This window comes from Crocuta crocuta, unplaced genomic scaffold (assembly GCF_008692635.1).
Source record: "Crocuta crocuta isolate KB4526 unplaced genomic scaffold, BGI_CrCroc_1.0 scaffold38, whole genome shotgun sequence".
NCBI classification, from domain to species: domain Eukaryota; kingdom Metazoa; phylum Chordata; class Mammalia; order Carnivora; family Hyaenidae; genus Crocuta; species Crocuta crocuta.
Genome location: NW_027532605.1, coordinates 6,182,015 through 6,209,979, shown reverse-complemented (window position 1 = coordinate 6,209,979; position 27,965 = coordinate 6,182,015). Strand labels below are relative to the sequence as shown.

Sequence of the window (27,965 nt, the reverse complement as noted above, 5' to 3'; positions counted from 1 at the left end):
ATAAGAATAGAGAATATATAAATTCATTTCAGCATCTTATGTTCTTGTATATGTGTGACATTTGAATTCTTCCATGAATTGTTGTAACATCTTGTTCCTTCAGTAATGAAAGAACAAAAAAAATCTTGGACATGTTTGCATGTTTATATTTGTGAGTCATTGATTTTACTAGTATTCCACTGACTGCTGTAAACAGTTATATGTATGAATTATTCAACACTTCAGTACACAAGAGTGAAAATCAACTTTAACTCATAACTTTAATGTTTTCATACAATCAAAAAATAGAGATATACATTAAGTAGACATAACATGACTTATTTTAATTGATCAAAATATCTTGCTTATGACTTACAGAAAAAAGAAGTAGTGGTTTCTGTTAGCAGGTTAAAACCAAAAGAAAATGAAGTTCACACTTAAAAAATTATTAAGCAATAAATACACCACTACATCTACCACTAATTCTATATACACTGCGTTACATTTGAGCAAACATCAAATTCCAGAATGGATATTTAATGAATGAATGCACCGGAAAATAACTTTGCCAAGTTAAAAAGGGCAAATTAGAATTTTTTAATTAAAATATGATGTTCACAAGTACTTACAGAAAAATAGCTGATCTATATTATGAATGTTAGAAATTCCCCAAATTAGTGTTTAACTACCCAAAAAATTTGATTTTAAAAAGTATTGACTTTATCTTTTCTTCATAAGATACAAAGGAGATCCTAGTTAGCATGTCAGCTTTAGGGAAGTATAATATTTAAAAATATTACTCATAAGAAAATATGGCTACAGAACTAACACTGAGTAATTATTGGATACCTTCACCTAAAAACTGTGCACTAGATGATTGTGAGCCATAAAGGAAATCTGATCTAAACTTAATATGATAAAAGTACAATTAAAAAACGCTGAAAAATGACAGTAAAATTGTACTATAATGTTCATGGAGAATTTGACAGAATTTTCTACTGTCATTTATGGTTGGGATTTGACAGTTCGTCTGGAAGAATGTGGAAATATGTGAACAGTGTGAATCTTTGAATAAAAAGCAGCTAAGAAGCGAATTAATTTAAAGGAATTTTTGTATTATTTAGACAGTAGCAAGTCCAGAACAGCTGAATTCCTTCCTATGACAGCTTGCTATAAAATTCATAAATTTAGAAACAAGCAACAAAATCTTTGCATGTATACAGATAAGTTATAAATATATTTCCCAGACCATTTAATCTGTTAATTCTTACTAATTTAGATAACTTTCCTGGACAATTACAAGTGACTTCTGAACTCACAATCTACCAACAGTTAAGAAAGAATCAGTGATTTCTCAGTCATTAGTTTGATCCATTTTAAGCAAATTGACACACTAGAAAAACACACACACAGTAACTTGTCCTCCTCAAATTGAATTTTACTAATTGAAGGAATTTTTGTTTTTCAGAAATTTCAGTGGAAAATAACATTAAGGGAACAACTGAATCCCATTTAAATGTCACTTTAATTCATTAACAAGGCTTTCTTCCATCTTAATTTAATTACTCCCTAAATGTTTTGACAATTCTTCTTCCCTGATGTATTCAAGTCTTTCACTGATTTCTAGTATCATATTATCATAGTAGCTCTAATAAAGCATTGTAAATGATATATATGTATATATATATTCTTTTCCTCTAGTTTTTTTTTTTTTTTTAAAGTCTGGAACATTTCCAAAGCCATATATGTTTATGCAGTAAGAGCCAGAAAAATAATATTTTTAATGGTGTGAAAACCATAAGAATGGCAGATTGGCATTTATTACTATAGGAATCCTTTAAAGTTTCTGGATTAGAATGCAAGTTCATCGTCAAAATACAAGGAGAAATATGTCAAACATACCTATTAAGGTATGAAAGCATCAATGAAGCTAATATAATAAAACAATGGTTTGATTTTTAAAATAAATATTTTATATCTTATCATAGATATTTCTGTTCTCTTGGTTCTCAAACTTCTGATGCTGGCATCTGGTTGTCTTTAAAATATTTACCAAATATAGAATTCCAGACTCTATTTTATTATAAAATCAGCCCAGACACAGTATCAGATATTAACATGCATACATTGTTACATTATGTATTTGTTTTTTTTTAAAACTTACCTAGGTTGTATACAATTGATTTGAGACTATAAAATAGAATAACAGAGTATTTACAAGTTTATTTTTCACAATTTTTTTACAAACTTCCAAGAAAGCAAGAAATCCTTCACTGATTTCCTTCATGTAAAATAATTGCCAGTTTGTCTACACAGTAGAAATGGAAGGGGCAAAGTTTGTATTTACAGATACAGGGAAACTGATTCCCTCCCATTTGTGTAGGAAGATAGGAAATTAGCTGACAAGGGTATTTTGTATCAACCTAGATGTCTCCCTGATGACACCAAAGTAGGATTGCATGTCCTACATACTATTATTAATCAAATCTCAAAAACAGATATGACATTGGATATAACTGTGATGTATCAGCCAAGGAGCAGCCAATAGCTATCCTGCTCTGCTTCTGCTTTTCTTGGGGAGAAGTGGGTAAGCCAACAGAAATAATTACCTCTTTATTCAGTCCATTAGCAAGGGTATATACAAAAAGACCTAGAATACCTACTTGGTTAAAAAAAATCAACTGCACCAATGAATATGGGACAAAGATTTTAAAAACAAAAAGATGAAAAGTTAATTTTCCCCCCAAGTCTATAGGCCTCAACTAGGTCTCTTTAGCCAACAAGAGTAGAATCACACCTCATGTGTACATGAACTTTATAGTCTTATTCACATGTGAATTCATGCAGTGATGTACTAGAGCTGGCACATACCAGCCTACAAGAGTTGACTGTACTCATCTTTTCCCAGTTTCACATTCAGTGATGTCAAACTGGTAGACTGAAATCAGCCCTTGTGGGAATACACCACAGAAACCAGAAAAACATTACAAATCAAGGGTCTTTTCCTCTCAAAGGGCTAGCTGTTAAACATTTAACAATATACTGCTGAATTGATGTGAGGCTTTTCTTTGTGGTATTCAAGATATTCATTTAATACTGAAGTCTTCTGGTTGTAAAATCATGGAGCCAAGTCCTTGAGTTAGGAGTGATACAAAGAGTTAAGCAGTCCTCCCTCTATTATCAATCATACAACTTTTCTGGTTTCAAGACAACATTTTCAATATCGTGTATGCTTTTTCCATTTAAGTGTTCACTGGGACAGTCATGACTGTACCCTGTACCATCACTGATTGTTGACACTGTGTAAGAAGCACTGCGAAGAGCATCTGAATGGGAAAAGCCATTTCCAAATTGGATTTTATATTGATTCCAATTTCTTTTCAGAATTGCTTGAACCTGTCAATCAAAAAGAAACAGAAAGCACAAGAGCAATCCATTATCTGAAATAAAGATATTGTATTTAAAAGTACAATAAAACGATTTATGTAAAACTTAAAAACAAAAGCATTGATGTTAATTAGTGAATAATAGCGCTTTAATTTTTTAATTAAAAAATTAAATTGGGAACATTAGGAAATTTACATTTAGGAAATTCGTTGCAGTACTCTTTAGATTCCATCAATATTTTTTTCATGCCATATCTTTGAAGCTTTAATATTGTATATGAATGTATTATGATCAAACAGATAGTTAATCCAGACCCACTTTTGTAAGATTGCATGCGTTACATTTAGTTTTATATCAGTATCTTAATGATAGAATGAGAAGATAATTAGTAACAGTATAAAGAAAGAGAGAAAGTTAAAAGAAAAAGAAGTTAGGGAAACGGAATATAAATCATCATCATCATCATCATTCATAGCAGCAGCAACTAGTTTTTATTGAGTAATTAACACGTGCTAGGTATTGTGCTACATTTTGGGGAAAAAGATCAGGGTTTTTGTCCTCCTGAGGCTTACTATCTGGAGGGAAGAAAGTGTTCAACAGGGAATAACAAAAGAATGCACCTGTGAAAAAGTTTGGAAATATCACCACTCCACATTTACGTTTTTGGATCTCCCTCTGACTGAAGGAATTTGATACTAAATGACTTCCTTCTTCTCTAGGGCTAGAGATCAAGACTTGTTAAATGACTTCCTTCTTCTCTGGGGCTAGAGATCAAAACCTATGTGAACTAGGTTTTAATCGAACATGAGACACTAAGGTGATTTTCATCATACTGAGTCAGTGAATGGAAATGAGAATGTTCAAAAACATCTTCAGTTTGGTAACCTGGATATTTCCAAGTGTCTGATGACTGGGCATACTGGTGTGGGAATCTGCTCCCAGGTTACGAGTTTATTAGCCACATCCTGGTGACCTAATCCAGATCTGTCCAAAACATGGATAGCTTTGAATTGTCTTCCCCACACTCTCTACTGCTCTTTGACACTTTGCTTCCTCACAGGGAATTTGAGTATCCCTAATAGCAACTTTCCAATCATCCATGTAGTAGAAACATACTCATGCAATAATTGTTTAACTTTCTACTAATATATAAAATTCCTCAACTTTTTATTCAGGGTAATCATGTGTAAAAATTAATATTAAACTTTAAAATAGGCTGCCTTATGTAAGTCTTCATTTGTTTTGTATAACAAAGCAAGAAAACTTCTCCAAATTATGAACAATCTATTACTAATAGCTATTCCCAGGAGATCTTTTAATGAGAGAACTCTGTGGGATACTTCAAAGTCCTTTGAGTCTCCTGTTCTCTGTCACTTAAAATGGACATAAAGTTTTACTGTCTCACTTTATGTTTTAGTGTGTAGAAAAACAGAAGACACAAGAAGTCAAAGCGTTTCTTTTTTTATTAAGTCTTATTTATTTATTTAATTTGAAAGACAGAGAAAGAGAGAGGGAGAGCACAAGCTGGAGGGAGGTGGGGCAGAGAGAGACGGAGAGACCAAATCCCAAACAGTCTGCTGTGTCAGCACGGAGACTGATGTTGGGCTTGAACTCAGGGACTGTGAAAATCATGACCTTAACCAAAAACAAGAGTTGGCCACTTAACCCACTGAGCCTCCCAGAGACCCCCTGAAGTCAGTGGGTTTCTTTAGTTAGAATTCCAAATGAGTTACTAGAATTTGGGGTAGCTCTACTGAAGAATTTAGAAATTATGTAATTAGAAATGCAATAAATTGGTTTTAAAAGTTGTATTTTTATGAAATTCAGAACTTCAGGACCTTTAAGTTTATTTCTTTATATATATATTAACTATGTTTTAAAGGAATAATTTATATTCTTACACATTTTCTTTCAAATAAAAGCATTTATGGGACAATAAATATATTTATCTTGCAAAAAATTCATGCTCTGTTTCCCTCGTAGTTTAGTAATGTCTTTCTTAATTCTCCAAATATCATGTTTAAATTAAAGTAATATAAAATAGGGGTGCCTGGGTGGCTCAGTTGGTTAAGCATCCAACTTCAGCTTATGAGGAGCCCCAAGTTGGGCTCTGGGCTGACAGCTCAGAGCGTGGAGCCTGCTTCCAATCCTTTGTCTCCCTCTCTCTCTGCCTGTCTCCTGCTTGCACTCTGTCTCTCAAAAATAAATAAATATTTAAAAAATAAAATAATTTAAAATAATATCTGCATATGTAATGTTTTTAAGAGCATAAGCAAACAACAGATGAAAATAGCTTTAGAGTGTGCCTTTTAAATAAATATTCAAAGATTTACAACAAAAATGACATTTGGCAAATTATCTAGATATTCCTGATGGGAATTGGTTTTGATCCTTATTTTATGTTAAATTCATTTCTCTTCCCTTTGCTACTAAATGATGGATTGACTGAATGTATTTCCTATATAGTTCTGTTTGAAAGAAAGTGGAATGTATCTTTATACAAAAGATTCTACATACATACTGGGAAGAAGTTGACAAGAAGAAATATCATTGCTGTGAATATATAACTTTCTTAAAAATGAAAGCTTAAATTCAATTCCAACAGCCAAAATGCCATTTGAAATATCTGTTTGCTCTTGAAATACATGCTTTGATTACAATTATTACCCTATTTCTTGTGACAAAATCATCAGAAAAGCCATGAAAGATCAATTTCTTGAACTGTGGGAATTTTTTTTACTGAAGTTAAACAATGAACCTAACTAAAGACCTATGGGCCAACTGTTTAGAATATAACCTTACAATCTTAAATGCCCACTAGCACTTCGTAAGGAAGCAGCTCTATAACTCCTTAACCTAAATCAATTAAAAAATATTTAATAGAGCTTCATATAAAAATGCTACCTAGTTTTCATTACAGAATGTAGTTTTGATTATTCTCAGTAAATCTTTTTGTTCGCTTTATAACCATATCTACTCTCAGGTGTTGCTCGATTTACTCCTGAGGCAAAGGAGGGCCCTTCTAATGATAAGATCTCTACTTTATGCTAACAGTACACATTTTTGTCTGAGTGGGCTAGAGATGAGATGAATGTGGCCTGATTATTTGTCATGCCATGATTATTTAGTGAGAAATGCAAATAGGAATATTTTGGCTAAAAAAATACATAAAATGTGAGTCAAAAAAAAAATAGAGACTAAACTAAAGGGAAGCTATTTGACCTCCTGTGGAAAGCAAGAAGGAGACTTAAGCCCAAGCAAGTGATTTTAAGAAGTACATGACATAGTTGGAACAACACAAAATGAATTTGGCAGCTGTGTCTTCATGTTATGAGAGTGGGAAAAACTAAGAGGCAAATGGACAAAAAAGGAGGGATTATAGTATTTCTTAAGATGAGAAATGAGTCATCCACAAATAGAGACTGCATCTTGAGAGATGAAGAAAAGGGGACAGATATTGGAGCTGTTGTAAAGAACTAAAGGATTTGGCAACAACTGGGCTCAAAGATTTTGTATTATTGTAATTTCTTACTGCCAAAATTTTCTCAGTTTTAGGACATGGCAGAAGATCAAGGTCTGTGTCTCTTTTGCTTACACAGAGAGAGTGCAACAAGATTGTTAGGCATTAGTTTAGATATTCCCTGGGCAACCTTTCCAAATAAAAAGGCCAATTTGAGATTGATTCCAAAATGATTAATGCTCATGTTTGTACATGTATTTTTGAAAGTAAATGACTTGACACATATAATAAAGAATCTATAATATACTGGTAATCTATTGAGGGTGGGGCATGGTGCTAAAAACTTTAGGTTCCTAGCCTACACTAATATTTGTGAAGCTTGTGTATACAACTTGCTTTTTTTCCCCTCCCTTTAATAAAAGTAGACACTGAGACTCCAGGAGGCTCAGAATATTGCCTAAAGTATCATAGCCAGGAACAAAGTAGCATCTTTGGGGTTTAAATGCATTGCTGTGACTGTGCTTTTATTCTACACTGCTTCCTATCACAAAATATTCTACTAGTGATTATGTTTTGTACACTTGAAAATCTCCCTTTAGAATAATGACACGTTTCTGCAGAGGTATATTGTTCATATTTCATGCATGTTCTTTGGTATGTCATCCATTTCTTTCTCATATATCTTTACCTGTAAAATCCTATATCAGCAGCAAATAGGATTGTCTAATTCAGTTTATGCAATCGTAAATTTATAGAAGTACATAATCAATGCTACTTGAATTATATTATCAAAACAAATGATTTCTCTATTCTTCCTAATTGCATTTTCTGTCTACACTTCTCATCGACTTCAGAAAAAGTCACTGTTGTCTACTGTATAGCAGAAGAATCATGGAATCACCACCTAAAGATATGAAATATAGTCTTCTATGTTTGACAGTTCTACACTCCAATATAAATAATTAAGTGAAATAAAAACTTTTTAAAATCAGCTTAATAAAATCAAACATGAAATTTCATTGTTTGCTAAGAGAAAGAAGTAAATTCTTATTAAGCAAAGGAAACCAATATTTTATAGATTTTCATGACATGTACATGATTTCCAAGGTTGGTTTATTTTGTAGGAATAATTCTCATAAAATTACACCAATTGGTTTACATGTTTCTCATTTGAAGCTTTCTGAAAAGCTTCAGTTACCAACTACTTGAGTCTTTTTACTCAGTGGCTGTCTGGATTTCTAATTTTACTGAATTTTCCAAAATCCTCCAACAGGTTAAAATTTGTCAAGTAGGGAGCACCTGGGTGGCTCAGTTGGTTAAGTGTCCGACTACAGCTTAGGTCATGATCTCACAGATTCCTGAGTTCCAGCCCCACGTCAGGTTCTGAGCTAACAGCTCAGAGCCTGGAGCCTGCTTCCAGCTCTGCGTTTCTCTCTCTCTCTCTGCCCCTCCATGCTCAAACTCTGTCACTCTCCTTCTCTCAAAAATAAATAAACATTTTAAAAAATTGTCAAGTAGATTAAAAGCAGATAAAGAGCTGAATCAATATAGCTCAAACCACTGAGCTATAACACTATTCATATGCATAAGAAATATGGTACCAGTTTGTAAAACATCTGAAACTTTCCACTTAGAAAAGCCTTGGATAAAAATCTTGAAATATCCAAGAGCATGTTGCCATGTTACATATTAGAGCATTCTCTTCTCCTAAGTTTTCTAACTTACTGCATGTCCTCCCTGTGTAACTGAGAGTTTAATTTTTTTAATTTTTTGTAACCATCATAAAACTATTTTCAAAGGCCACATTGTGAGCTGGGAAAAACAAAAAAAAAAAAAGGAGGAAATGAAAATGAGCCAATTCTATTTCCTATTAGAGTGTATGTTTTATGATGTTATGGATTGCCTAGCACTGGACCTAGGACAAAGGCCAGACTTAATAGGATTAGTTCAAATGGTAGGTGAAAGACTAGATAAATCAAAGTAAATGATGGACTGTTTTAAAATATGGCTGGATTTGCTCTACTCTTGAACTCCAATATGACCCAAGCTTTTGGGAAGAAGAGTTATATACATCCACTAAAAGTGATTCTGTGGTTCTTTTTCCTGGTCAAAATGCAATTTGAAGTAGTTGTGCCTAGGGAATGTATAATTCTCTTTTTTTTTTTTTTTTAAGGAAAAGATACATTGCTAATATAAGATGATAAAAGGAATAAAAACAATTACCATACCTCTCCATTAAAGAAGCAGAAAATTGTAGAAACCAAAAGACCCTGTAAAAGAAAAACAGAATTTGCTGATTCCAAATGGAAAAGATACATTATTTGTAACCAACTTGCTACATACACAGTCAAAGCTAAAACCAAAGCCACATGCAATTTAATACCAAATTTCACAAGCTGCCTTCCTGATTTAAGAGCACCCTACCTGATAATGCATAAGGATGTGCATGATGTAATCATATATCTCCTCTGCAATCCTTCCTTCAGGTCGCCACGGAAGCAGCACAAATTCAATGCCAAGTAATGGCACCAGGATAAGTGTAGCTCTGACAGCTTTCATGTAGAGATTGGATTCTGCTTGGTGAGTAACTTTTAACTTGGTGATGAGAACACGTACAATGTTTAATAGAAAAAAAAGATTCACCTAAAAAGATAAAATAGAATGAAAATTATTTCATATTTAATGTTAAGCATTTTTGAAGGATCTTTGATTTTATATATCTTAGATTATTTTCTTTTTTTTAATGTTTATTTTTGAGAGAGAGTGAGAGAGAGAAAGAGAGAGAGCGCGCGGAGTGTGAGTGCACAGTGGGGGAGGGGCAGAGAGAGAGAGGGAGACAGAATCTGAAGCAGGCTCCAGGCACTGAGCTATCAGCACAGAGCCTGATGTTGGGTTTGAACTCATAAACCGTGATATCGTGACGTGAGACCCAGTTGGATGCTTAACTGACTCAGCCACCCAGGAGCCCCAGTCTTAAGATTATTTTCAACGTACAAGAATATGTTCTACTACAGAGAATATATGCCCAATATATCAATTTGTGTTACTACAATTGTGATTTATTAATTTAACAAGTACATCAACTTTAATGGAATTAGGCTTTAGGAAAATAAAATTAAGGTGGAATTAGTGTAGAACACCTTCAGTTAAGGAATATCTGAGTATTTTTCTCTATTCACTTTCCTATATAATTTGTTTTAATTTCACTGTGGTCCAAAAACTAAATGTTTTCAACATTTTTAGCTCAAAGGAAAGAATTGTTTGTGACAAGTGCTAATTTTTTAAAAAATGTCACATCTGTGTCACTGTCCATACTAGTACTTTCCAAATACATATTATACCATAAAATAACCATTTTCATCTTTTTGCTTTCTTCTTCCTGTGTTTCTTTTTGTAGCAATAATTCTCATAACTCCCCAATATAGTATTGTAAGCTTCTTTATCATTCTGAGGACGCTGACCACACTAAACCAACTGATGTTCAACCTAGATAATCCTAGAGACAAAATAATTTTGGCATCCCACAGGGACTGTAATTACATATTTGCTGTGTGTTAACAACTTTCCCCAAGACAAAACACTCTTTTTGAAACGGAGATATAAAACATCAAAAATATAGCATGGATAACTAAGCTACTCAGAAGATGGACAGAGTTCTGTTTTAATATCTCTGTCTTTCTCTCTCTCTCTCTCTCATGTTGAATACCACTTCCTTATCTTCATCCAAGTCGATATCTTTTATACTTGTCTATTTTTCTCTGTGCCCATATTTTATGCCTTCCTTAGGATTAATGACATTAACTCCAGAAGAGCCCCTTATGGTTCTTATGCTATTATGCTATATTCTCTTTCCTTTTTCTTCACTCTGACTTCTAGCATCTGTGCTTTAATAATCCAAAACTTTTAAGCTACATACATACATATGTCTGCATGCTATAATAAATTGGAATAATAATGATAGCATCTCACTTAGTAAAGAAAACAATGAACAAATACGTTTGCTGATTTAAGGCATGTGTTATGAAAATAACTGGGCATAAAAATATTCTACTACTATTCTTAGAGAATCTAATGGAACATACGCTCCAAAGATATACAGCTCACTACGGTCCTGATGGAAACACATCTATGAAAAGTAACATGGGTTATAGACACAGGAATGTCTCTGCTAAAGACAAAAGCAGATTAAGCCATTTTGACAGGTGTAAGGAGGAAACATGACAAATCAACACATCAGCTGTTATTCCACCCTTCTGATTATACTCCCTTCCTAAGCACTCATTGCCGTTATAGAAGTTTTGATTAAATGGAAATCACTACCAGGCCATAGAAGAAAATCATAAGTTAAAAATCAGTTAGAAATGTTACAATTCAGATGCCCATTAAATGAAAATTTCTATCTGCAAAGGGCTTCTCCAAAATGGCAAATTTGATTTAAAATGGGAAACGGGAAACTAGAAGGTTACACTACTTTATTTTTTGTAAACAATCCCATTTGTTTTGAATAAGAGTAGAGCAAGAATTTTAAATTTCAGACGAACCAGATCTGAATCTCATCTGTCTTAGCGCAAAACCAGTTAAGGTAAAGAAAACAAACTTGCTTCTAGTCCAATACTCATAAAGATCACATAGCTGGTAGGCACAACAGGACGTTTCATATCACGATACCACCCTAGGAAGCAGTGGGCATCAGCACTGTAGCTGCTGGAGGGTTCCTGGAAGCCATTCTCATTGTAGAACAGCCAGCAGTAACTTAACTGTGCACTGAACTGACTTAAATATCTCTCACCAAACACAAATGTATCCCCTCTCAACTTCCCTTTGGCAGGATCTCAAAAGTGCTGTAGCCACTTGAATTCCACCCTGCTCAAGGGGAAATGTGACAGGGGAAGTCTGACTGGAAAGAAACTGATTGAGGTTGAAATATTTTATTTGTAAAAATTGTACTTAAGCATGTGACCACATAAACAATTGCGAAGGCCCCTCCCAAGACCTTGGAATTGGCTAGAATCAGTGAGGAGCCCTCGAAATTAAACAGACAGAACAATTTATCCTGGTAGAAAAATAGGCTCCTGCTGTTTTTTTTTTTTTATAAGCCAAGAAAATGGAAAAAGTTTTATTCAAATAATGTGGATTTTTACTTCCTTTCTTACAGAGCAGATGAGTTATATTTCTATGTGATATTCTGCCCTTACTGTACCATCTACTCTTCCCTCCCAGAATTGATGTGGAGAGGCTTTTCCAAGGATTTTGTTAGTTGCGATGATACTTTTCCATTTGCTAAGGTTCCTTTACTTATTTCTTGAACCTCTCTGATTTAAACATTTGAATTACCACCCCTCTGCAGAATCAGTCAGATCTCTTGTAATACAATTTTGCCTTATATTTGTTGTGTAAGCTCTTGGGTGGCGCAAAAAGTGTCTTATTCCTTTGAACTCTCCTCAGATCAGAATCATAGTATCATGTAGAAATTACAACAAACTTTTTAAAGCATTTTCTTTGGACAGTTGTTTTTGTTTTTGTTTTTGTTTGTATGGTAGGAACTGGTTTAGCAGGATGCATCTCATCTAATTCTTACAATACCCTATAAGGTATCCATTTTTATTACTCCCCAATCACAGAAGAGACCACAAACGCACTGAAAGGTTAACAAAGCAGAACTTGCCCTGAGATACCCAGCCCGATGTGGTAGAACTAGGTTTCAGTGCTGGCTCTTCCAAAGAATACTAGGGTATCTCAAGGTGCAACTTAAACACAGTTTGTCATGCATGTCCCCAGTGTGCTCAGGGCAGAAGGGAAGGAAATGCTTCTGCCTATGAAATTCTCACTAAAGTCTACATTAAAGTATATTAAAGTTTCCATAAGTGATATAATAACTTCCGTGTGTTAATTTTTGAACTGGCTGTCTTGTGTGGCCAGGTGCAAATCAGAAGTTTGACATTTGTTACGTGCTTTATATGTGCCAGGCTAAATAATTTATATGTATTACTCATTTAACTCTTTGTTAAAAGGATTTAAAAATCAGTATTATAATATTCTTTATTTTACCAATGAAGGAGACAGTGTAATTAGTTTTATTGGCTGAGGTCATACAGCAAGTCAAAGGTGACAGAGGAGTTTAAGCCCAGGCCTTCAGATTCCTGAAGTTTTCCTCTTAATTGTGACATGCTTTTGAGAATGGCTCGAACAGTTCAAACATAATCGTATGCTAAACTGCAGATAGCAATATAGTAAAATAATAGAGGAATATTTGTCTAAAAAAGGAATTGGAAAACAAGGATTAGGAGCTCTGAATTTTGGCCGAGAAACATACCACCTTTATCTTTTTATATATAATTGAATATCAGCTGTAATTACAGACTCAGAGACTGTAATTACATTCTGGTCTCTAATGCTCTATGAAAAAAAAAGTATGTTAATCTGGATTAATTTGTTTCCTTATTGAAACAATGTAATAAAAACACTGAATGTGACTTCTGTTTCACTGCAACCACACTTAAAAATGTCCAGTTGGTGTATTCATATTAAGTGATGATCGTTATAATAATAAAACAATAGTTTAACCAATACTCCTTTTTTCCAAATTAAAGTCTTTATTGGAATGTTACCTTTATTACAAACATAGGTGTGTGGGTTTTTCCCATTTGCCATTCCCACTCACACGATCTGCCCTCTGCCTTTCTCTGTTCTGCTCTGTGCCACAGGAAACTCAGAGGCACCTCTAAAGATTGCATCACCGCTCGGGCTTTCTTGCTCTCTGATATTTGCTGCATTTAGCCAAAGGGAAGAACCAAGAAGGCAGGGCATAGGAAGAAAGAAGTTTCGGTATTTCTTCCTCCTTCTTCTTCCCTACCAGGCTGTGGTTATGGCAGTGGCTGTGTTCCTCCTCCCTGTACCAGGCTAAATCCAGTAACACTGTTCTGTCCCCTCTTGGGGACACCCCTCTAGCCACCATTAACTGCTTCCCGCCGCAGGTCCCAGGCACCTGGTCATCCCTTCGGAATTAGATCCTGTCCTCTCCCTGCCACCACTTCAAATATAACACCTTTATTAAACTCTCTTCAATTAAACACTGTGAACATGTCATTTATGTCCACCAGGATCCTGAAAGATCCATAGGGCAAATGATTCAGTAAATAAAGTTGAAATATGAGCAATGATGAAAAAAGGAAAAGTTTAATTACATACCAGTAAAGCAGCACAAATTGGACCGTGGATAATATAGAGGAGATGGGTATCCGAACTGATCCAGCAGCTTGGGGGGAAAGAAAAGGAAAATTATGCTGAAGACTTTCGTTTTACTTAGTTCCAAAAGAAATCAGAAAGAGAGATTATCTTACTTGTCATTGTAATATAAGCTTCTCGCAACAGCATGTATACAAGCAGGGATCAGTGGAAATCCTGTAAAAATCAAATGAAAAGAAAATAAACAGGCAGTTTTCTCTGTAGATGGAATTCCTAAAATGTATCATAAGATAGGAAACTCAGAGAGACTTTCAGAACAAAAAATAACTGGTCACTATATGTTTATTGAGTAAATATTATAAAGTATTAGGTATTTATATATTCAGGTGTGTGTGTGTTTTCTTCTGATAGAAGTCGTTTTGAATCAGTGGACTGCAGAGCCTAAGTCCATAAATGTGCTGCCTAAGCCCCACGGCTTAGAAGAATTCAATATATTTTCTTTGTATTTTGAGGGAGAGAGTGCAAGTGGGGGAGAGACAGAGAGAGAGGTAGAGAGAGAGAGAATCCCAAGCAGGCTCCCTGCACAGTTGGTGCAGAGCCCGATGAGGGGCTCGAATCCCTGACTCATGAGATCATGCCAGGAGCTGAAACCAAGAGTCAGACGCTCAATTGACTAAACCACCCAGCATCCCCAAGTATTCATATATATTTCCTCTGATATGGAATTGACCAATATTTGGTAGATAGATGTGAGAAGAAGTTGAGACTGATCAAATGAAGAAAAGGAGAAAGATAGTTTATATATTAGATATTTGCCTGTTTTATCATTCTAAATCAGATTTTTCCAAATTGAAATGAAGAAATGTTTTATAAAGGTAATCTTACTACATATACTGAATATACTAAAGAGAGTGTGTGTGTGTGTGTGTGTGTGTGTGTGTGTGTGTATACCTCTATATATCAGTGTCTATTTGTTGTCTGGATAGATAGGTAGATTGATATATGATAGAGAAGTATAATTTCAATTATGTTTCTGGAAACTAGTCCAATTGAATTAATTTTCAGCATTATATATTTTGCATTATTCTAGTTATTTTTAAAAATATGCTAGGGTGCAGCTGGGTGGCTCAGTCAGTTAAGTGTATGACTCTTGTTTTTGGTTCAGGACATGATCTTACAGTTTGTGAGTTCAAGCCCTGTGGCTGACTCTGTACTGAAAGCACAGAACCTGCCAGGGATTCTCTTTCTCTATCTCTCTCTGCCTCGTCCGTACTCACACACTCTCTCTCTCTCAGAATAAATAAAATAAAATAAAATAAAATAAAATAAAACAAAATAAAAGTGACTTAAAAATAAATAAATAAATAAATGAATAAAAACATACTAGAAGCACAAATCAGGAAATAGACTCTTAATTACAGAGAACAAACCGATGATTACCAGAGGGGAGGTGGGTGGAGTGCATGGGTGATGGGGATTAAGGAGTGCGCTTGTCATGATGAACACAGGGTGATATATAGAATTGTTGATCACTGTATTGTACACCTGAAACTAATATAGCACTGTATGTTAACTAACCAGAGTTTAAAAAAAAAAACTTCAGAATCAGAAGAAAAAGATAAGAAATAATGCTAAAATTGTTTCATTATTTGCTTTGTGAATGATATCATGTCATGAGATTGTGTGGAAAAATAGATCTTTTGTGTGCCTCTATTCAATAACTGATCCCTCTACGCTTATGATAAAATGATATTTTTTTAAAAACCAGATTTTTTTCAGAGTGGAACTTCAAACCTTGTTAAGCCCTCTTTTTGCACATAGGAAAAAGGAGATTCAGAACAAAACAAAGACTAGATCCCTAATTCATGATTCCATTTCTATTGTGTTAGCCACTACTTATTCAGCCAAGGTACACATTGGAATATTAAATAGAAAAAAAAACCCAATAGCATTGTTTTATTGACCTCTGACTACCGAAAACAATGAGTCAGTGGTACTTTTTAAAAATATTTCAATTTACAGCAATAAGCAAAGATTAATCACCTGATGTTTAAGAATGATTAATAATAAGGAAAATCGTATTACAAGGGAACTCTGCATCTTCCAAGAGATTTCCTAAAAGGACAGTCAGCACATATATATAATGGCACTTACCCCAGCCAAGCAAATAATACCACATCAAGTGCTGCTTCTCTGCAAACACAGCCACCACAATGAGTGTATGTAGGTAAATCCCTTCGCAAAGCATCCAAAAGTAGTTACAGCCCATCAGGTAAAGATGAATGAACTGAGATACTTTACAACTAATCTGTGAGAAGAAAAAAAAAGAAAGCAATCAATATTTATGAATTCACATGTGAAGCAATAGTCTAATTTAACTTAGTTATAAAGAAACAGGGAATTTTCTGTCTTCTACACAAAATCTTATGTGCTGATGATTAAACTGTAAAATTCCGGTCTTCATCCTGATCTAAAGGTGCCTTTAAAGCTTTTAGCCTCTGACTGATGTATAATGGTATACATCCCAGGAAATGGGTAAATTCCAAATTTATTACATTTAGTGGATGTGTGTTTTCAAAATAACTTTTTCATGAAAAGTGCCGCACAATTGAAAGTTTCACACGAGTATATCTTTTGATACTCATCCTATCAATGGAATTACTTAGTAAATAATAATCTAATGAGCCCATATTTTATCCTATTCCTATATCAGGTAGAGGATTGCATGTAAGTAAAAAAAAAAAAAAATGATTTCCTTCCTCTTTTCCTGAGATCTCCACTTTCTCTTCTCTATCCTTAAAGAGATAGGAAGAGGAAGGTTCAAATATAGGGTAAATATGAAGAAGGAAGAAATATATTTTACTCCCTTAGAAAGAAGAATAAATTTAAAGCTCTTCCAGAAATATATTGCAAATCATTCCCATCAGCTCCCAATTTTCTGGTCAATAAATATTTAGCGGCAATTATCATTAGTTTTGAAATAAATGTTTTTTTCACTAAAAAGAAAGCTGGAAGTGAATTATATGGAAAATAAATACTTGGTTATCATAGAATAGTAATCATAACATTTGCATATTAGGTAGCTTAAAATATTTTTTATATATTATTTTATTTAATCTTTGATTCTTTGCGGCACAATTTATCACTAAGCACATATCTTACAGATAGAAAAAGAGAGAAGTTAAGTGATTTGCTAATATGCATATAAAATCGATCCAGGCTACACACTGAACACAAGTCTTGTAATTCTGATTTTGTTTTCATGACTATACACAATGCCTTCTACCTGAAGGACATTCATAAAACTTCATCTCCCATTAAATATATTGGCAATATACATAACATTAAATTTTAAATAAAGTATCTTGATGTCAAACATAACATTATATTAACAAAGCCTTCTCAGTAATAATCTGTAAGCCACTATGATAAAAATAACTTAAAACATGCTTCACAAATGTATGAAGGACACTGCTGATATAAACAAACTAAATTTTCCAAGAATATATGAAGAACAACTGTATTATAGCTTGCAATTTGTGCATTAAATGCAATATCCTCATATCTAAATGCAAGATTTGTCATCTCTTGCTCTGCAGCTTCATGACAAAACTCTTAATCTCTTTGCTCTAGAGAAATTCACTTTAAAATGATAGGCCATTGGTTAGTTTTTATATTGTTAATTATACCCCAGTGTATTTCCTCACCCAATGATGTTAGAGTGGAACATAGAGAAGATGAAGCAATCCAGATAATTTCGTGCAAATAATGCAAGGAATTTTAGGATTTTGGAAATCACCCCCAAAACAAACATAAAACACATAAAAGAGTATGGTTTATTGATTCATTGGGTGGAAATTCTTTCCTTTCCCTGATTTCAGTAACTAGATAACTTAATCCTTAAAAAAACACTTTTATGTACACAATACATATACACTCCTCCACAAATCCATATCCAAAACTATAGTATGGATTCTACAGACATTACAAAAAGATGGTTTTAAATGCTTGAATATATGTTTGTTATTTATGAAGATACTTTGATTTAAATATAGCTCACATATACATACGGTTTACATAAAATATATGCATTTGTATAAGTAAGTTTTAGTTTATGTTTTAAAATATAGCTTTTATATTTTGATGGTCTCTGTGCTTATTTTTGTATATCTTTTGATACTCATCCTAAAAATTGTGTTTCCAGCAATACACCCATAAATATAGAGAACAAGCTATGGTCACCAGAGATGGAAAGTAGGAGAGCAGGGAGATGAGCAAAACAAGGTGAAGGGGATTCCAGCTACGGAATGAATAAGTCATGGGAATGAAAGGTATAGTCTAAAAAATATATTCAATGGTATTGTAATAATGATGTACAGTGACAGTTGGTACCTACACTTGTGGTGAGCACAGCATATAGAGTTGCTGAATCACTATGTTGTACACCTAAAACTAATGTGACATTGTGTGGAAAGTGTACTTCAACAAAAATATTTTTAAAGAAAAAAAATTATGCTTCCAAAGGGGTTATAGAGATATAATTTATAAATATTTGTCTAGATAATGAGGACTTGGTAGAGTCCTTTAAAAATTTAATGTACAATTCATTTTCTCCTGGTTTTATCAACTATTTAAAGTCAGCCTGATCCCAAATATATAATAGAAATTTTTCTATTTTCATCTCTTGTTTTTTCTAACCACATAGTTGTTGACTTTGATTTANCCTTTATAACCTGGGAAAGATTGAGATGTATTTACCTTTGTAGATTGGAATATATATATTCTCCATATGCCAGATACTGTATATATTTTTACATATATTTATACACATTTACATATATCAAGATACCACCCACCCATGCACCCACCACTGTTCACATTTCTTTCCCTCTAACTTTTGAACCTAAGGGTACAACCTGATTTACTTACAGGATTTGTGGCCACTAAAGCCTGGTTGTTGGCCACTGCAGTGAGATGAATGATTGTTACAACAGAGTTACAAACAAAGGAGAAAAAAAGATTTTTGTGCAAGGTAATCCTTTGGCAACTTAGGCTCCTAAAAGGCAAGAGAAACCAAATATTTTATTTTTATTAATAATAGTTCAAGTGAGATACATTCACAATTCATAGTAGGTGCTCCAAATCTGGAAGAATTATTTTTTCTCCCCAAGATTCACTCATGATAAAATCTTAATTAGGGAAAAATCTATAATGCCTTAAAACAGAGACAAATGAGTTGCTTCAGTACAAATAGACAAGCATAGAAATAGGAAATTTGTCTGTATAAGACCTCTACATAAACTTCTCCTATTAATCTCTTAACATGATTAATATTTTAATTTATTCTGAAAAATGTAGAAACTGAGATTCAGTGAAGTTCGATAATTGACCAAACAATCCTACGACTAATTCATTTGAAAACTTTGGGTCTGTCAGATTCTCACATACATAATGCTCTTTTCCTTATACCACATAGGTTTTTCTGTTTATATAGCCTGTTTATGATTGTGGTGGTTCTATTTATAGAGCATCTGTGTGGTGGTAGCGATTATGCAGATCAAGCATGAGAAAGATAGCACTGTATTCAGAATAGATAAACTGATAAAAATGTAGACATAGCAATCAATGAGATTTGTTCAGCTTTACTGAATTTTTTTTTCTAATTGGCCTAGCCCTGTGTAGGATATAAAAATACCACCTTTTACTGGAGGTCTTCCTACGTAAAACAAAATTAAGTACATTTTAGGAAAAGTCATTATTAATTACAGGAAATGCTATTCCTTAGATTGAATCCACATCTACCATACCAGATTGTCCACATATGACTGACTTGCTTATGTCGAAAGACAAACTCAAGTTCTATCTCCTTCATGAAGCATTTATTTGAGGGCTTATTATGGGTAAAGTCTTAAACTAATAGAAAGCAATCCATTTGAATACTTAATATCAAAACAAAGTACATATGTAGGAAGACATCAAGAAGGATTTCATTACAGAGACTTAAAAGTTCATTTTGTATTTTTACAAAATTATGCAATTAAATGGTCAATTTAGATAATTTACCCTGTAGAGCACAAACTAATGACTTCCACTTTGGAAACTTTAAGAAGATTTTAACGTAATTGTATCACTCTTATCACCTTAACCTAAAGAAACTGTGTGTGTGTCCAGGATATTATAGTTAGGGTGGGCTACCATGGTTTTCTTTGTTTAAAACTGCAAAGTTTAAACTGTATTGTCTCCGAAATTTCTTCCAGCCATAGATTTGTGACTTTATATATAGCTTTAGGGTTTTAATGGGTCTAGAAGTTAATTCAATCCAAATCCGTATTCACTTACTTTCAGTACATGCCTTCCACAGAAGTGGGTGCTATGAGGGAGGCTGTGAAAGTCTGCATGAATGAGATGGCTCTTGGGTTCATCACTGAGCATAAGACAGTCATATACAAGTATGTTAAATCCAACTAGAGCCCTTCAGAATAGAAACAGCTGAGAACTGCTAGTGTTTTCATATTCGAGAGTCCTTGATTTGACTTTGCAGTGCATGAGGTAGGGAGATGAAGACAGGAACCAAAGAACAGAGTATAGATGACATTCTATAGAAAGAAGAATCTTTGAAAGTTTTTTCTTTTTTTTTTTTTTAACAGAAAAGGCTTGACTGCTGTTACTATTTAAGTAAAGTCAACATTGATACAAAGATGGCTCTTTTGTAATAAAATACACAGCAGTGTCAAGTGTTTTATGTTTGCTGGGAGTGAAAAAAAATTAATGAGTGTGAGAAGAGGGCTAGTAAAGAGTATTCTTTTCAGGGGGCGCCTGGGTGGCTTAGTCGGTTAAGTGTCCGACTTTCGCTTAGGTCATGATCTCGCGGTTCGTGGGTTCGAGCCCCGCGTCGGGCTTTGTGCTGACTGCCAGCTCAGAGCCTGGAGCCTGTTTCAGTCTGTGACTCCCTCTCTCTCTGACCCTCCCCTGCTCATGCTGTCTCTCTCTCTCCTAGAAATAAATAAAACATTAAAAAAAAATTTAAAAAAAAGAGTATTCTTTTCAGGATTATTTGTTATATGTGGTTTATTTTTGTATTTATTTTTATTTTGTAATTGATCACTCTTCTATGATGTGCATTATGAACATATAAAATATGTCCACATAGTCTTATTTTAAAATGCCTTCCTTGAGCTTATCCTATGTCTGTGGAGTGGCAACTATTTTTAGGGAAAAACTGCTTACCCATTTAAATAAACACTTTTTTTCATAAAAGAATTTGAATAACTCAGCTACCATCATGGGAAAAATAAAATAAAATGTTTTCCTTAGCTGGGCTATTTTGCCTCTTTTTGCTGAATGCACTTAAGGTTAGATCCGTTGGTTGAAACATATATATATATATAAACACAGAATTTCATAGTTTTCAGATTATGACCAAAATAATAGTAAGGGTTGCTTAGACAGAAAATAAGAAATGTTTGTAAAGAGTAAATTGGAATGAAGGAAAATAAACACTAAAGTAGGCTTTTAAAAATGACAATTCATGATAGAAGAGACAAAAGATAAGCCAAGGCACATAAAATGAACAGCATTTATATTATGACTATTGGGATTTGTAATATTACATGTGCAAAGATTAAAAATAAATAACATGGAATGCTAACTAAGTAGCTGAAGGCAATTTAAATTTTCTTTGTGTACACTTAAACTTCCTTTTTCCTCTATAATAGTGTGTATCTCTATTCCTCTCAGAATTCCCTCCGTTCTCCTACCTCCTACCTCAATCTCGTTTAAAAGTTAAGGACCGGGGCGCCTGGGTGGCTTAGTCGGTTAACCATCTGACTTTCGCTTAGGTCATGATCTCGCAGTTCGTGGGTTCGAGCCCCGCATCGGGCTCTGTGCTGACTACCAGCTCAGAGCCTGGAGCCTATTTCAGTCTGTGACTCCCTCTCTCTCTGACCCTCCCCTGCTCACGCTGTCTCTCTCTCTCTCTCCTAGAAATAAATAAAACATTAAAAGTTAAGGACCTAAAAATGAGCTGCCTGCATCAATTCTTTTCTAAAGATGTAGCTATTTTGAGTCTAATAGCAAGAAACACACAAACAAACAACAGGAACAGCTTCTTACTCTCTTACTCTGTGATAAATAGATATACTGAATTTCTCCCTTTTAGAATCAAAACAAAGCATATTGTGGGCAACATTTTGAAATAATAGAATGAAATCCTAGTATAAATAAAATATTTAATATAAAAACCAAATACTTAAGAGAATGCATGAAATCATTTCAATACAGACACATAAAGCTTATTTTGAGTGTTTACAAAAGCGTCTAAATAATATGGTCAACAAAGATAATCCACCCTATAGAATTCAAGCCAAATATTTCGCTTTGTGAACCCTGATATCCAGTTTAGCTGTCCATATTGTTGTGTTAAACTGACCCACTGCAAAATAAATTCACTTTGTGTTGTGTAAATATGTCCAGCTATCTATAATATTAGCCTGTGGCTATTGATTTAGTTTCTTCCATTTCTTCCTTCAGGTTTTGTGCAACTGAAATGCAGACAGGTGCTATCCCACATATGCTTTCTATCGAGGTATAGTGGTAAAAGTGCTCAAAGGTTTCTAGTGATGCATATTGTTTTTCTCTAAACACTTTCATTAACACATGTAAGTACATCAGTACAAATAAAATCAATTGGTAAATGAAAACCAAAATACATCCTTGGTAAACACATTGATTTGTTTAAATAACACTCTAAAAATATTCAGGTATTTTTTTCAAATGCAACCAGTTTCACCTACTCTAAATTTTAAAATGTTCTTCTTTCACTCAAAATATTGAAACAATTGTTTCATACACTAAGAGAATGATTTACAAAACACTCTCTGCTTTTTTAAAAATGTGATAATATCCCTTTTATCCTAGCATAGCCGCAGAATAGAAAATTTGGTTTGTGGGTTTGGATTGTTTCCATTTCATATTTTTACATATAATTATTTTAGAATCTGTTTTTGAATGTTTAGTTATTTTGAGAGAGAGAGTTCAAGCAGGGGAGGGGCTGGGGGGGAGAGAATCCCAAAAAGACCCTACAGTGCGCTGAACTGACAAGAGGTGTTTTCTCACGAACCATGAGATCATGACCTGAGCCACAATCAAGAGTTGGACACTTCACTGAGCCACCTAGGAACCCCGGAATCTGTTTCAACATGCAATTTGACAAGCAGAGTGTTAGAGGAAGTTGATGTAAGTGTGTCAACAAACCATTATACCTCCTGTGTAATCTAACTATAGTTGTCTCTCAGTTCACTTTTAGAACAGTTAGAAGGAGGTAGCATCAAGTCAGTACATATATTTCAGAGTGGGTTTTGAAGCCTGACCTGAGAATGAATCTGGACTGTGTTACCTACTGATATTATGACTTAGGGCAAGTTATTTACTAATTCCTGGGGCACCTGGGTGACTCAGTCGGTTAAGCAGCCGACTTTGGCCTCGATCATGATCTCACAGTTGTGGGTTCGAGCCCCGTGTTAGGCTCTCTGCTGACAGCTGCTAGCTCAGAGCCTGGAGCCTGTTTCAGATTCTGTAGCTCCCTCTCTCTCTGACCCTCCTCTGTTCATGCTGTCTCTCTCTCAGAAATAAATAAAACATTAAAAAAATTTTAAAAGAAACCCTCTATTCCTAGTTCCTGCATCTGTAATATAGGAATAACAATATTTCATAGGATCGGCTGAAAGGTGAAGTGAGATAAATCATGTCTAGGTTTTTGGTATAATATCTCACCCAAGTTAGCTATTTTTTTAAATGTAGTTATCATAGGCTGATTTTAATCAAGTTCTCTAATAATTTTCTCCCACAAATAATAAAATAAGATCAAGTTTTAGTTAACCTAAAACTGCCCATGTTTTAAGTAATACAATGAATCACCAAATTGCCATCTTTTGTTAGAAAGCAAAAAAATTTAGCTTTAGAAAGATAATTTCCACGTGAAGGAACCAAGCAACCTGAATTATCTCCCTCAGCATTTCATCCTTCCCAGTGTTACCTTCAAATGACCATTTCATTATCATACGGGCTCTAAGTATTATGCTGCTCCGTATTCAAAGTTCTGCCACACTATGAACAAAGTATTTGCCTTTGTTTCCCCTTTGGTATTGACTTGAGATGGAAATTTCCAAACTGCTTTCACTCAATACTAATCCTGAGCAAAACTAGTAAGGGAAAGAGGAAATACAAGGAATATAAGGATAGCCCAGTCTACAAAGTATTGCTTTCTTATGGTAGTGTATCTAATTTAATTTCCTAATGCTCAGCTCTTTTCCCAGGAAAACATTAGCTGTGTATCTGAAAGGAAACCTCAGGCCAATCTGAACACTGCTAAGAAACAGGCAGAAATCAATACATGCATTAAAAGGGAAAGTAGGGGTGCCTGGGTGACTCTATTGGTTAAACATCCAAATTCGTCTCAAGTCATGATCTCATGGATTGTGAGTTTGAGCCCTGCATCGAGCTTTGTATGCTGACAGCACTGAGCCTGCTTGGGATTCTCTCTCTTGCCCTCTCTCTCCCTCTCTCTCTCTCTCTCTGCCCCCCCGCCCCGTAAGTAAGTAAATAAGTAAGTAAGTAAGTAAGTAAGTAAATAAATAAATAAATAAATAAATAAATAAGGAAAAGCAGTATGGTTATTTTTGGTCTACTGCAGGGAACCTTGAGTTGATGGATTCACCTGGATAGGTATGATAGGTATAGACATAACCTCTGTCAGTAGCTCTCTTTGGAGGTACTACCAATCCATTTAGTCAGATTAGAAAGAGTACAAGTGTGTTTCAACCAAGGTGCTCAACAAAAGTCCTTCTAGAGGGAAATGGTTGGTCTCCTCCATCATGCTCTCTTCTCTTCTGCCCCTGCCTTTCAGGGTTGCTTAGTTAAGATAACATATGAGTATGGGCTGTGTAAGGAACAGATGTGTGCATTTTGTGTGGCCAAATGACTTTCTCATGTGTGAGCTGCCCCATCCAAGAGCTCTTCCTGCTCTTCTAAGAGGCAGGAAGCCAAGAGAAGAAACCGGCTTTCTAAATGACTGTGATTCTTACACTCTTCCAAAAGACCCTTTTATAGATAAAATTCTCAGTCATAGCAGCCACCATTTATCCCAGAATCCCAGAAATATCCCTTTAGAATATCCCAGACACAGAGATAAGTACTTCACATTCATTGTATAATGTAATAATCCCCCTGAAGTATCATTATCCTTTAATAAACTTGAAGTGAGTTGCTTCAGATCAGAATCTGATTAAGTGATCTGTTGAATTTAAATGTTGAATTTTGAGAAAATAAGAAAGCTTTTGTCTCTTTCAATATTCATTTAATCACTTATAACTATTGAGCAATATTTCTAGATATTGAAGAAACAGTTGTGAATAGCACAGATGTCACCCAGGTGACAATGGAGTCTAAATTCACACATAAATTACATCACATAATTCCTGGCAGTATTATATCCTTTTTAGAAATTAAAATAGAATTAAGAAATAGATAAAGACTGTGGCCAGAGTAAGGGGAGACTCAGGATAGAAATGAAACAGGAGAAGATAGAGGAGAAGAGCATTCCAAAGAGATTACAAAATTTCTCTGAGTAAAAGCTCCAAAAAAAGATTTGAGATTAGAGTTTTTAAGGGGCATGAAGGACAGTGTGAATAAAGGCGTAAGACAAGACTCCACATTTTTTCCCCTATTCTAAGATCAAGAAAATTAAAGAGCATAATTTACTAAGTGATTTTGGATTCTGAAGCTCATACTCTTTTGTGTTACATTTCAGTATTCTTTTTTTTTTTTTTTAATGTTTTTTTATTTATTTCTAGGAGAGAGAGAGAGAGAGACAGCGTGAGCAGGGGAGGGTCAGAGAGAGAGGGAGTCACAGACTGAAACAGGCTCCAGGCTCCGAGCTGACGGTCAGCACAGAGGCCGACGCGGGGCTCGAACCCACGAACCGCGAGATCATGACCTAAGCGAAAGTCGGACGCTTAACCGACTAAGCCACCCAGGCGCCCCTACATTTCAGTATTCTATTAGCAAATGTTAGCAGTATACTATCCAGTCATTTTTGGGTTTTGTTTTTCCTAACTGCTAAAAAGATGCTACACTTTAGAGGGTTTACTTTGGCTTTCCTCTAATATATAGTCATATCCATGGGTACAGTCTAGGAAAATAAACTATGCCTGCAAGAGTGGAAAACCAAATTGCAAAATATATTATGACTTTAGGGGAGGAAGACGGTATATTTTTTATGCTCTGTATTTCAAATCATGAAGTTTTAACCCCTTCAAATGACTGTATAGGTTTTACATCAAGCAGTGAATCATTTATTTTCTTAAAAAGATTTGTCATTCTATTTCCATAAAAAAATTGTTATGCTTAAATAGCACTTGCTTCCACTTGCTCAAGCAAAATTGATTAAATATGCTTAGAAAAATTTACATATTTATCAGAAATATTAACAGAAATATGTGATCTTTAACATTCAGTTATAATTCAAATAATAAATTTTCTGTTTACAATAAGTCCGAATTCTTTAATTCAGTTATTTACTTTGTATTTCCATACCTGGGACTCTTCTCCATAAACCAGTAATAGCAATTATATCATAGTGGAACTGTTTTTTGTTAGAGTAAATTTATTCTTGTACTATTCTCTCCTTATTCAGCTATGGTACTCTAATGTGGAAAGGTAGTGCTTTTATTATGTAATTACAATGAACATACTTAAAAAACTTTCCAACCAAGACTCACATTACTGAATAGGAATGTTTTCAGTTCTCACCATGTTTAGTTTGAGGGAGATGGATTTCAGCACATTGATTGAAATTCACTAATTTGGAAATAGACTGTATATGATCTAGTGAAATGTTACATGAAAAATTGTGGTTAGTTAACCAGTATTCAGTGTTAAGCGGAAGGACACCTGGGATACATGCAGCAGAATAACATATGTCTTAGAACCATAGTGCATAAAAATCTTAACAATGAATGAAATGTATCAAAAAGTTGAGAGAGCAAGGATGATTCTGGATAGGCACTGAGAAGTATGTTATTCAGGATCCACGTCATGACTGTTTCTGAACTTAGCCATTGTCAAACCTCTGACAGGGCAGATTTGCCAGGTTTTAAACAACTTATGTAAGTGAAAGTTCTAATTTACCAAAACAAATACATCAGGCTATGGTTTGTAGAGTAAGACTCTTTCTTCTCGATGTTCCTATGTAGGGTTTCTTTAAATAGTTAACTTTGTTTAAAATTGATTTGAAGATTGAATCATGAAGAGTTTTCAGGAGAAAGCTTATAGCTTGAAGAAAACGATACTCTTTCTAGTTTCAAGAGATGAATGAAGAAACTGGAAATGAAATAAGTGTTCAAAATATTGATTGAATATATTCAGATATGACCTAAGGAAAAAAGGTGAGATCTGTATCACTTGTCCTCAAGAGCATAAATATAAGCATTAAAGGATTATTTTATTAAGAAAGCTTTGGTCTGGGGCGCCTGGGTGGCTTAGTCGGTTAAGCGTCTGACTTTCGCTTAGGTCATGATCTCGCGGTTCGTGGGTTCAAGCCCCGCATCCGGCTTTGTGCTGACTGCCAGCTCAGAGCCTGGAGCCTGTTTCAGTCTGTGACTCCCTCTCTCTCTGACCCTCCCCTGCTCACACTGTCTCTCTCTCTTTCTCTCCTAGAAATAAATAAAACATTTAAAAAAAAAAAAGAAAGCTTTGGTCTATCAACTGGATAGATATTTTGCTACATTTTATTTAGGACCTTATATCTCAACTACCTAGAAATGACATCATTGTCTATAGAGTTACAAATGTGCAACTTGGCTTTGAAATTACTTGGAATCACTGTCTGAAATGTCAGCAAAATTAAGATGTCAAAAAAAAAAAAAATAAGAACCACTTTCCCCCGCATGTAAGTCCG

At 34.4% G+C, this 27,965-nt stretch overlaps 1 protein-coding gene across 3 annotated transcripts in view; it reads right to left on the bottom strand.

The window, feature by feature from the left end:
- Positions 1-235: 235 nt before the first annotated feature.
- Positions 236-27,965, bottom strand: part of CALCRL (calcitonin receptor like receptor) — a 104,353-nt gene continuing 76,623 nt past the window's right edge. For all 3 annotated transcript variants that reach the window (XM_077780236.1, XM_077780238.1, XM_077780237.1), the window contains 7 exons: positions 18,941-19,067; positions 16,166-16,319; positions 14,167-14,227; positions 14,015-14,081; positions 9,251-9,469; positions 9,055-9,096; positions 236-3,375 (listed from right to left, as the gene is read on the bottom strand). In XM_077780236.1, the coding sequence (XP_077636362.1) occupies positions 3,160-3,375; positions 9,055-9,096; positions 9,251-9,469; positions 14,015-14,081; positions 14,167-14,227; positions 16,166-16,319; positions 18,941-19,067 (886 nt within the window). In that variant the 3' untranslated portion in view covers positions 236-3,159. The remainder of the gene's footprint in view (positions 3,376-9,054; positions 9,097-9,250; positions 9,470-14,014; positions 14,082-14,166; positions 14,228-16,165; positions 16,320-18,940; positions 19,068-27,965) is intronic.